The sequence below is a fragment of the Tamandua tetradactyla genome, chromosome 7, assembly GCF_023851605.1.
Source record: "Tamandua tetradactyla isolate mTamTet1 chromosome 7, mTamTet1.pri, whole genome shotgun sequence".
NCBI classification, from domain to species: Eukaryota; Metazoa; Chordata; class Mammalia; order Pilosa; family Myrmecophagidae; genus Tamandua; species Tamandua tetradactyla.
The window spans coordinates 103,205,831-103,218,920 of NC_135333.1; the positions used below are offsets into that span (position 1 = coordinate 103,205,831).

Below are 13,090 nucleotides of genomic sequence, written 5' to 3' on the forward strand. Positions count from 1 at the left end.
ATTGCTGCATACAACTGTTAAAGAAATGGAAAAAGGGTCAGGCTTCAATTAGAGATAAATTGGGACTAAGGTAAATCAGAATACAGGGTAAAGGATGTCAGTGTCTGTATTTTAGAACTTCACCTACTGTATGAGACCAAAGGAAGAGAGGTTTACTTTTTCCAAGACCTAAATTTTCTATAGCACACAATCTACTTGAACCTGTCTGGATAGTTCATTCAAACAACCTAAATACATGAGGCCCAGAATGGGAATGAGGGCTTATAATTCTGTACAGCTTAATGTAACACCTGGGTATATTCCAGACTATGTGGAGCAGATAATTACAAAGTATAGGCAAAGTCCCTTGAGGGACAGGAGAAAAAAAATTGGAACTATTAAACCTTCCTACCTGGGAAACCTCTGATACTCTCTCAAACACTAGGGATTCCCAAGTTAATAGGCCAAGCCCCTGATCTTGATGCTGGCTCTTATGAAACATTTCTGTAGTAGAGAAGCTAAGCCTACCTATACCTATGCTAAGAGTTACTTTCAGAAACCTCTTTTATTGCTCAGATGTGACCTCTCTCTCGCTTGCTAAGCCTGATTCTGCAAGTAAAATCATTACCCACCCCTCCTACATGGGACATGATTATCCAGGGGTGTGATTTTTCATGACTATGTGGGACATGACTCCCAGGGATGAGCCTGGCCCTGGCACCATGGGATCACCAATGCCTTGCTAACCAAAAGGGGGAAACAAATGTAACAAGATAAGGTATCAGTGGCTAAGAAAGTTTAAATAGAGTTGAGGGGCTTTTCTGGAGTATACTCTTATGCAAGCTTCTGCTTGATATTGCTAATTGCTGTGGTTTGCCAAACCCCAACCAAAACCATTCCTGTTGACCTTAAAGAACACCTAGGGCTCTATCTGAGATCCTGAAAAAGTTACCTGCACTAGGTTTACTGTTCAGAAACTTAAAACCTTTAGATGGTTCCTAGGCCAGATAAGCCCTGAAACCCAAAGTTACCAGTATCTTCAAGAACATCAACTGGTTCCATCCCTGATCCCATATTGTCAACACCCCTTTCCAACATGAAAATAGTTAGAACAGGCATAACCTAAATATCCCTAAAGACAGGGAGAATGATCAAAGAAGGAGCTGTAATAGAGAAGTTAGGATTTAGCAAAGGAGCATGACTGCTTAATCATTATATTGATACTTCTTTTTAGTTTTCAGTGCCTTAGAGCAGGTAGAAGGAAAACTTTGAAATTATGGAACTATAATCCATACCAAACTTTGAAATCTGTTCTATAACTACTTGTTAAAAATGTACTTTGAAATTTATTGCTTTTTTGCATATATGTTATATTTCACAATAAAAAATTAAAAATTAAAAAATGGAATCTGTGGAAATTTATAGCTGAATTTATAAATATCCGTTTTATATGCAGCTTTGGGAAACAAAGTACACCCATATGTGTGGCTTCAAAAGTAGATGCTTTTCTAAGTCAAATTATAAGGCACAGTGGACAATTCACCTCAAAGGTATGTGTTAAGGCTCTTTTTCCCCTAAAAAATGAACCACAGTTGGTTATGACTTCTTTATAACAGGAAAACATACTTTCTCGGTACTCCCCAGTAAAAAGAGTTCAAACATTATGAGGTGTCTAAATGGCTAATTACTACATTCAGTGCTCGAAATAAACATATTGAGTATATAATGAAAATCTGAATGTTATATTATTACCTATAAAGTATACAACCAGGAAAACCCCAACAACAAAAATATTTATACCCTCAGCGGGAAATAGATGCTGCAATTTGCTGAAAAGAGATGTAACTTATTAGCTGGAATTTGGAAAGGAACGTTTCCTTTTAAACAATATTATTATACCAAATTTTCTTTAAAAATTAATGTGAGGAGTTATCTAATTTTATCTGTATGGTCAGTTTATTCAAACAACATAATTACATGGAATCTTGAATAGGGAAAGAGATCTTGTTATTTATACAGGTTAATGTAATACCCTGGTACATCCCAGAGTAATTTGGGCAGAAATTAAAAAAGAATTTGCAAAGTTCCCTTAAGGAACTTTCCTTAAGGAACGGGGGAAAAGTGTGGAAATAATTAAATTTCCCCACCTGGGGAATTCTTAATATTTCTCACAAGCATTACGGACTACCAGTTTAACAAGCCAAGCAAGCCCTCGGATCCTGTGGTTCGCCCTTATGAAATTTAAATCTTTAAAGAAGCTAAGCCCACTTAGAATTATGCCTAAGAGTCACTCCCAGAGAACCTCTTTTGTTGCTCAGATCTCTCTTAGAGACTCTCTCTCTAAGTCAACTCTACAAATAAACTCAATACCCTCCCCAACTCCCAGGAGTGTATGTCTCCCTGGCAACATGGGACATGATTCCCAGGGATGAACTGGGCCTGGTAGCATGGTTTTGAGAAAGTCTTCTTGACCAACAGAGGCAAAAGAAATGAAACAAAGTGTCAGTGGCTGAGAGATTTCAAGTCGAGTCAAAAGGTCATCCTGGAGGCTATTCTTATGCATTATATAGGTATTTCTCTTTAGTTTCTAGTGTATTAGAATAGCTAGAAGGAAATACTGAAACTGTTGAAGTGTTTGAGTAGCCTTGTTTCTTCAAGATGAATGTATATATAGCTTTTACAGTGTGACTGTGTGATAGTGAGAACTGCAAGGCTGGCACTCTCTTTATCCAGTGTATGGGCAAATGAATAAGAAAATAAAAACAAAAAATAAATAATGGCGGGGTATAAAGGATATTGGATGTTTTGGGTGTTTTTATTTATTTATTTTTAATGTAATGAAAATGTTCTAAAATTGATTGTGGTGATGAATGCACAACTATATGATGATACTGGGAGACACTGATTGTATAGTTTGTATGTTTATATGGTATGTAAATATATTTCAATAAAATTGAATTAAAAATTATTGTGCGGGAAAAGATAATTCAGTTAATTGGTAAAGCAAGATGGGTGGTGGTAACAGAGCATAATCCTTACAGTTAATCACACCCAGGTTTAAATTCTAACTGCTACTTATTGATAATAATATCTACATTTCAGGCTTCTATACAGATTAAATGAGAAGGTGTACAGAAAGCATTTTGAGCAGAACCTGGGTCATAGGTATCAACCATGGTAGATATTATTGCTATTACTCTTATAAACTTTTTCAGAAGAAAAGGCATATCTTATTTATAATGATAGTTTTATAACATCTGTTTCAAATTAGTTACCACAGAATGCCTAAATTGAAAGCAAAAGTTCCAAGAGCCTCACTGTTTCATTATTTCTTTCAGTACTTATTAAGTATCTATTGCCTATCAAAACTCTACATAGTGTACTAGATATAGAGATGATAAGGCATGATGATCTCTACGCACACAAACTCACAATCTTTGTGCCAGTTTGAAAGAATTTATGTACCCTAAAAAGGCAATGTTTTAATCCTAAACAATCTTGTGAGAGCAATGGTTTCTTCTAATCCCTATTCAGTACTGTAGGCTGGAAACTTGATTAGGTTATCTCCATGGAGATGTGACTCAATCAACTGTGGGTATTAAACTTGATTAGATGGAGATGTGTCTCCAACCATTCTAAGTTGGTCTTGATTAATTTACAGGAATCATATAAAAGAAGGAGTATTTTGGAGAAAGCTTCAGAATGCCACAGAACCATGAAGCACAGAGTCCACCAGCCAATGACCTGTGGAGATTCTGAGAGAGCAGAGAAGGAAAACTGAACAGCACAGAACCACAAGGGAGAGAGTACACCAGACAGAGTCCACCAGCCTGTAACTTTCGGAGGTGAAGAAGGAAAAACACCTCCTGGGGAGCTTCATGAAACAAGAAGCCAGAAGAGAAAGCTAGCAGACTTCGCCACATGCCCTGCCAACCACGACAGAAACCCTGAACATCACCGGCCTTCTTGAACCGAGGTATCTTTCCCTGGATGCCTTAGATTGGACATTTCTATAGACTTGTTTCAACTGGGACATTTTCTCAATGTCCCAATTAGAACTGTAAACTAGCAACTTATTGAATTCCCCTTCATAAAAGTCATTCTGTTTCTAGTATATCGCATTCTGGCAGCTAACAAACTAGAACAGTCTCTTTGGAGTGAAAGACACAAAAAAAGAGGACTCATTTTAAATGTCTTTCCCTCCCATCCAGAAAAAGCTAAGATTGATATTTTGCTTTCATAGTAAAATCATACATTTCATCAAAAATTAAGAATGTTGTCATCACCCATTTTAAAATTGTGTATACCTTCAATTGTTTTCTTTATTGACTTTTATAATTTACACACTCCTATACAATAAATATACCTTTTACTAAATGTAGATACTGAAAAGTGATATTAAACTATTCAATAAAGCTGAATTGAGGCCTAGGCAAATGAATGGCTGGCCACAGGGCTAACTTGTTACTCAGGCTTTTCCAATCAGCAGGTACTACATGCGTCTTTCTTTCCTTAAATAATATTACCCCATATTAGGTTGCATGAAGGAAAGATACTATGTCTGCTATTTCTTCCTTACTAAAAAATAAAAAACAAAAATAAAATAATATTTATCAAATGCTCATTGTGTACCAGATGTGTTCTAAATTTAAATTGCATGAATTCATTTAATCTTCACAATAAATCCTACGAGACAGGAACTATTTCTGTTCCCATGTTGTAGGTAAAAAATTAAGGTACAAAGAAGTAAGTAATACATTGAAGGTTGGACACCTGGGAAGCAACATTACCCAATTTCCAGCCTAACCAGTATGCTTTTAGAGCTCTGACTACCTGATCTGATCTTAAAGAATTTCAGCATTCTACCCTTCCCAATTAGTTATCTGTAAAAAACTACTTTGAAACCTTGCAGCAGTTCGTTCCCTAATCTCTGACATTACCCTACTGTGGTCACTTGACATGGCCTTGGAGAAGTCACAGCAATGAGGGAGACTGGGATTTAGTTCTAGCTCTATTACTAATTACATGCCAGTTGCTGAACCATGGAAAATGGATTTATCTACTCCTTGTCTCAATGTCTACAGTTGTATAGGGCACTGAGTTCCCTTGGTCACAATGTTTTCATATTTTGGATTAGTACCAATCAGGGGCTTTGGGGGCGGTAGGAGGGAGACATTTGTTTTTAAAGAACAAAAACATTCCAGTTTGGAAAATATTGAGTAAAAATGAGTTAAGTATCTCCATGGAATCTTGAGTAAGTACGTGTATACATGGTACAAGAACTGCTATATTGTATGCAGCATTTCACTCAATTATTTGGTCACAGTCCTCTTTTACTTTTCCCATGGATAATGCCACAAGTTTAGTATTCCATTCCATAGAACATACCTTAGGAAATGATGGACTAGATTTCTAAGGTATCTTTCTGTTTTATATGTCCATGCTATATATATATATATATATATATATATATATATATATATATATATATATATATATATATATTACAATTGATGATAGCACATTTTTATTATTATACTATTAGCTATAGTCAATAATTAACTACAGACTATTAACTATTGTACTATTAACTATATAGTTTAACTTAGGGTTCAATGTTTGTTTAGTGTACTTCTATGGATTTAAAAAAAACTTTTATCCTGTTACTATAATACAATCTAACATTTTTTCCTTTTAATCACATTCATATATATATATGTATATATATATATCATGTATATATATATGAACAAACTAGAATGTATTTTATCTTTTATTCTTTAAATATTTGTTTCCTCAGAAAGAAAGACAGATGTTAAAGATTGAGATGGTATAATCTAGGAATGCCTAGAGTGTATAATGAGTGAAATATACAATGTACAATTTAAAAAATGTTTTTGCATGAGGAAGAGTAAAGGAATGTCATTATTGCAGGGTGCTGAAAATAGATGGTAATTAATATTTCAAAATGTCACCTTATGTGTGAGACTAAAGCAAAAAATGTTTGTTACAAAATTTATATTTTGACTACTGCATTTCCTAATATAACTTATGTAGATAGTTTGATTGTACGCCATAAATGCTTGGAATCTCAGGTAGGACATGAGATTTTGTTGGTTTGTCCAGAGTGATGCCCCGATGAATCCCAGACTGATTCAATCAGTGAGTGGAAAAGTATTTGCAAAGCCCCCTTCGGGGAATGGTGAGAATGGGGAGAAATTCAACTTCCCCAAGTTGAATTCTTGATATCCTCACAAGCAGTGTGGACAACCAAAGGTATAGGCTGAGTCCCCAGTCTTGGGGTTTGTTCATATGAAACTTAACCCCACAGGGGATAGGTCAAGCCTACTTAAAATTTAGGCCTAAGAGTCACCCCCAAGAGAGCCTCTTTTGTTGCTCAGATGTGGCCTCTCTCTCCAGCCAACACAACGAGCAATCTCACCACCCTCCCCCTGTCTACGTGGGACATGACTCCCAGGGGTGTGGACCTTCCTGGCAACGTGGCACAGAAATCCTAGAATGAGCTGAGACTCAGCATCAAGGATTGAGAAAAACTCTAGAATGAGCTGAGACCCAGCATCAAGGGACTGAGAAAACCTTCTTGACCAAAAGGGGGAAGAGTGAAATGAGACAAAGTGTCAATGGCTGAGAGATTCCAAACAGAGTCTAGAAGTTATCCTGGAGGTTATTCTTACGCATTAAGTAGATATCACCTTGTTATTCAAGATGTAATGGAGAGGCTGGAGGGAACTGCCTGAAAATGTAGAGCTGTGTTCCAGTAGCCATGTTTCTTGAGGATGATTAAATAATGATACAGCTTTCACAATGTTACTATGTGATTGTGAAAAACTTGTGTCTGATGCTCCTTTTATCTACTTTGTCAACAAAGGAGTAGAACATATGGAATAAAAATAAATAACAGGAGGAACAAATGCTAAAATAAATTTAGTTTGAAATGCTAGTGATCAATGAAAGCGAGGGGTAAGGGGTATGGTAGGTATAACCTTTTTTTTTTTCTTTCCTGTGTTCGTTTTATTTCTTTTTCTATTGTCTTTTTATTTCTTTTTCTGAATTAATGCAAATGTTCTAAGGAATGATGAATACGCAACTAAGTGATGATATTGTGAATTACTGATTATGCATGTTGTTTTAGTTGATTTCTTAATTTTTTAATTAATAAATAAATTAAAAAATGTATATTTGTTTCCTAGGTATAGTTCATACTCCTTTATACAGGTCTCATAAATTGAAAAAATAGTAAACATTACTTCATGGATATTTTAACAAAAGGTAAAAAAAAGAAATGGTATCAGTTATATTGATTAAAATATTTATTTTAGAAAATTCGAAGCAAAATATACTTTATTCAAAGCATTAAACAAATTGCTATCATCATTAACTCACCACAATTTTGAAAATAATTTCTATACAGAGCTTTATCAAGTAATCATGCAAACTTAAAAGCCATCTTCATTAAGAAGGACAAAGTCCTCCTCAAAAAGGAGATTATAACAAAGAAGTAAAGAGACTTTTTACAAAATTCACTATTCTTTACTTGTTCAGAAAGATATTTTTGTTTTTAAATTGGAAAATGATAATGTTGGCATATGTGCAAAGTAAACTGAGCAAATAAGAATAAACAGAACACTGAGTTGAAGCAAGGAAAAGGTAGCAAACAATTATATCTAATGTATGAAAGTATATCATTAATTTTATTTTAGTGTGGTTAAAAATTTCTTCCCCATTGAATAACAGGTGCTCATTAAAATCAGTATAAGCAACTTAAGGAATTGGCAATGATACAAAGTCAAGATAATGCAAGTGAGGGGTTTTAGGTGATATACAATATAATTATGTTTCAATAAATAGGACTGATTACTGATTATGATGCTTCTTAAATTTACATTATTACATCTGTAACAAGGTGAATATTATAAAGTCAAACCTTTCTACAACCAATGGAATATGGAAATCTCTGACATATAGTAAATATTTTTAAGGAAAATTACAAAAATAACTCATGAGTAGCAAAATAAACATGTTCTACGTTACATATATTTTGGTATAATGCATATGTAAATGCCATTTTAATCTGATACTTTTCACCCAAAATCTCTAAGGATGAAAGCTATAGAATAGCAGAAAATTGAACATCCCTGCTCATTTGACACAAATACTTCTTGCATTAGATATGCCATACACTACAGATCTTCCCTAGGGATTTTAAGATTAATTCCAGAAACCTCTCAAATAACAGAGATCACTAAGCTATTTTTACAACATAATTACAGTATTCAAAAAGGTGAATTAAATCACATACATTATTTCCATATTATTGCACTCAGACATTTTGCTAAATTACTGAAAGTAAAGAAAGAGTTCAAGAAGAAAACATAATTGTTTATTTTATTCAGGTAATGGTAGGTAATCACCTCTCCAAATTGTTTATACAATCCACTTGCTCCATGCTGAAAGCATTCAACTATTTTCTTCCCATATCCAGAGTTCAACACATGAAAACATTTTTTCATCACTTTGAACTTTGCTCTAAACAGTTCACAATCATATACCAAGTCTGAGTCACATCTTGCCTCTTTCCTAAATTACTATGACCCAGAATATTACCATTTTTCCACGTATCTGTACTTGAATTTTATGTCTACAGTTAATGCCTACTAAAAAAATTAGGAGGAAAGATATAAAACCTGAATGACTCTTTTTATTTCCCATCAACTGGAAACATCTGGGGACACTTATATGGAGACAGCATGCCTCTTACCTCTTAGAGCAATTTTGGAAATGGACTTCACAAGTGGAGATAAAGCAAGTTGGACTATATTTAATTATCTCTAAGTAGTGTGACCAACTGCCTAGAACTGAGGGATTTCTAGGGAATTGTGACTTTAAATACTAAAATAGGGAAAGTTCCAGAGGAAACAGGGAGAATGTCACTCTATCTGTAAGTTTCCTTTTATCTTTAACATTTTTTTATATCCATAAATAAAGCAATGGTCATTGTTAAAACAATAACAATATACATAACTATAAAGTCTAATGATTTACCTCTATTCTCACCTGACATTCTTTCTATGAGTGAGAATGAGACTAAACCCAAGTAATTTAGAAGTCACCTGAAGGTTGACCTCTAAATGGGAAGCATATACAAAGACCCAAACTACCTAAAAGTAGAGACTTTCCTCTCCTAAATTTTTCCTCTCATCTCATCTATATTTGGAATGTCCTTTCCTCAACTCTGCTGCAGTCTCCCTCCCTGTGGATGAAAGCCTAATGCAAAGCTGATTATATCTCAAATGTCTCTCCTTCAACTAAAACCTGCTCTCCTAGTGGGGCTAAAAACTTAAGAAACGTGTTAATGCATTAATCTGTTGTTTCAAGCAGTCTCACAAGCAGATTTGCATTTTATGAAGTCAAAATGCCTGCACTGTCCTCACGAAATGCTAATCACTAATTTTGGCTTTAAACTTCCACAGACAACTCAGTCATCTCAAGACATGTCACAATGTCCTCTAAACAGCAGCAATATTTATTTTTATTTAAAATACATGTAACAAAATTTGTGTGGCAATATTACCAAAATGTGTGTAGTTATTCCAAATACCCTGAAAATTACTCATTTTCTTTGACTCCTTCCAGTCAATATTTTCAAAGATTTGAGATCAGAGTTATCTATCATTTGCCATGCTTCAAAAACCTGTTGCATTTATAAAATATAATATTTTCCTTCAATTTCTTCCCCCACAATTTCTTTAATGAATGTCATCTCCTTTAACCATTTTTAATTGGAAAGTTGATCCCACAGTGCATCATATAAACGATATGATTTCCTAGACTCCCAGCTGACATTCTCCACCTTCACTGTTCTCATTAGAATCCCTTCAAAATGAGCAGCATGCCACATTTACACTAAATAATTGCCAGTCATTCCTCCTTCAGAGCAAGGAAAAGTTAAAAAAAAGTCATCAGGATGAATTTTTATGCAGAGATTTGTCATTTAAAAAATTCAATTCAAATAAATAAAACGATTGCCTATATTGTATAAATTTTAGGCAATCTTTTTTGGATCATCTTTGTTTTTATCTACCATAATATCATGCATTGAAAAAAATATATTGCTTTCACTTAGCCACTCATTCATTCATTCTCTCAATACATATTCACTGAATGCAGACTTTGTGCCAGAGACTATATTCAGGCAGCACAGACCATGTAGTAAATTTTATAAGAATTTAATGTAAAATGCAATACATAAGGAAGAGGATGGGGTTTTATAGGATTTCTGAGTTACAAAGAACTTAACTGGGGATGCTAGCTAAGAGAAATTTACCAAGGCTGACTGAGGTGTCCTGGCCAAGTCTTTTCAACCAAATGGGACTGACGTTCCTATACGTGAATAGTGGTATTTTCAGCCATGAGATACTTGCCAAATCCCTAAATCTATACAAATAAATGTTCATATCATCTGTCAACTAAACCAGGATACCTCTAAATGTGAAAAGGAATGTGTTTGGTCATTTTTTGAAAACAAGAGGCCTAAAGGTGGGACTGCCTTTGGCAGGAGATCGGATATACAGTAACACCACATTAGAGGCCCCGGGAGAGCTCTGAGTGCAGTTCACACAACCAGCGCTCTCACCAAAAACTGAATTCTATTCCATGGGTACCAGCACCACCACTGTTTTCGAGACTGGTTAATATCAGATCTAGGACTCTCACAAGTACTGGGAACTTACATCCCAAATTTGCCAAGTAGTGCAGTTATAATATCCTATCCCTTTAGTCTCATAGATATATTTGTAATTTAAAAGATCATAAATGCATTTATAACTTAAAAGATCATCTGTGATTTGAAAAATGTAGCTGTGTCAAAAATAGTACTCTGCTCAGAAATAGGGTAAAGTTTTAAAATTCAGATGCAAAGAGCAAAGGATCAATCAGTGACCAGTATCCTCCCTGTCACTAAGGGGCAGAAACCATTCACGTGATGAAGTAAAGAGGAATCCAGATATTTTCTAGGAGCTATTGCAGAGATTTTTAAATGATTTATAAAGTTGTCCAAGTAACAGAATGAGGTGCTATACATTTGTCTAAATTAAACTTCAGTGAAATATTATTTTTGGCTTAAACCCAAATACAATGTGCTGACATCTAGAATTTGAAAACATACTTTTAAAATAAAATGCAAAAAAAATTATTGTCAAGCATTTTAGGAAATATAAAAGCCACGTTAATTTACTTACAATTGACATTAGCGTTAGAATGTAGTGCTGCAAATTCTGTCCGTGATGGCGGACCATTTTAGCATCAGCTGTAACCATAACTTCCACATATCTTGGATATGATAAAAAACGTTTTTTCCTGGAATGTAGTAGACTTCTTTCATCTTCCAATGATATATTTTTTGAAGGGTATTGCAAAACGGTTTCCTTCTTTATATTATGACCTTCATTCATACTGCTGTAGTTATGAAAGGTTGACGTGGTTTTCTTTATTTGACTTTCTAGGGGGAAAAGAGAAAATAATGTGGAGCCATTAAACTGGATGTAACTAAAAATACTGAACAAAATTAAAGAGTTAAAAATATTTAATACTTACACATCTGCTTCCAATGTAAGACAATAAAAGGATAAAAATAAATTGTTATTTAAAACAGTATGGTACAGTATTATCATGAGATTACTATTCATAGCAACGAAACTGAAAAGTTTGTACAGTTCACATATTCACAGACTACACTAAAAAAACTGCATTTAAGCCTCATTTTAACTGTTAAGACTGTTCAAAAACATTTACTAAGCACTGAATAGAAAATAAAAGTGAATCAAGGAGTCCTTATGCTCCTTTTAGTAGGTAAACTGAATCCACAAGCCATCAATGGCATTCAATTTCATTACAGAGTAATCACATTTTGTTGAGTGAAGCTTCATGAACTATAGAACAAAATTGTCAATATACAACATGTGCAAAGCAGGAATAATGACAGAAAATTAATCCATGTAACGACTGGCTTTTGAAAATGAGAAAGTCAAAATACTGACATAAAATTTTATAAATGCATTAAATACATTGTCTATAAAATACCTGATTACTTTTATACTTTCTTATATATAAATACATCATTAAAACTATTCAACATTGAAAATTATCATAGTAACCCTTTTAAGTCCTATCGTTTATTGAAACCATTTTTGAATTATTGATTACTGGTGCTCAGGGAAAAAAAATCCATAGACAGACTTGACTCTCCAATTTCCTTCTCCTTTACTTTTCTTCCTCTTTTCTCCTCTTCTCTCCCTTCTTTTTCTTTTCTTTAAAGTTTCTTCCAATTGTTTGGTGGAAGTATTTTGAACAGAAAAATGGGCCAAAGAAAACAGATGAAAAGAAATAAAAATGTCCTGGGTAGTTCATGAATCAAATAATCAATACCAAAATTAAGACTTAGTTTCACTATAAGGATTAGGCATAAATATAAAACTATATTTTCTTATAATAAAAATAATTCATTTCATTTTAAGTAAGCAGTAATACTATGATTATAAGAAAGGAACTAAAGTCTTCAACATTGAATCTCTACAAATGAAAAATCTTTTCCTAATTCCTAAAACTATCCTAGTTTTTAATATTATTTTGCTCTTAGGTTTTAAAATGTATCTCAGTGGGAAATTCTGTAAATTTGGCAAACTGAGCATATGGTTCTAAAACGTTTTTCCTACCATCTTCCTGTAACTAAAAATACTGGATCCTGGAGTATGGATCTCAAACATTAAAATAACCAACACCAATTACTGGATCCTGGAGAAGATCCTAAGTATATATGATACATCCAAATCCCACAGTCAGGAGGAAGGTACACATTCATGTATTCATTCTGTTCATCTGCTTCATTCACTCAAAATTAACATTTATTGAGCACCTACTATATAGCAAAAAACGTTGAGAATTTGATAAGCAAATAGCACCTTTATATTCTAGGGGGAAGAGACAAAAATATAAATGAACATTTTTTTTAACATTTTTTTAATTGTGAAAATAACAGAGATATAAAAAAAGCAATAAATTTCCAAGTACATTTTAACAAGTAGTTATAGAACAG

General features: G+C 33.8%; 1 protein-coding gene across 1 annotated transcript in view; it reads right to left on the reverse strand.

The window, feature by feature from the left end:
- The window catches only part of ADAMTS20 (ADAM metallopeptidase with thrombospondin type 1 motif 20), a 185,210-nt gene that overhangs the window by 129,978 nt on the left and 42,142 nt on the right, over window positions 1–13,090 (reverse strand). The window contains exon 4 of the mRNA XM_077170618.1: window positions 11,238–11,497. Within this exon, the coding sequence (XP_077026733.1) occupies window positions 11,238–11,497 (260 nt within the window). The remainder of the gene's footprint in view (window positions 1–11,237; window positions 11,498–13,090) is intronic.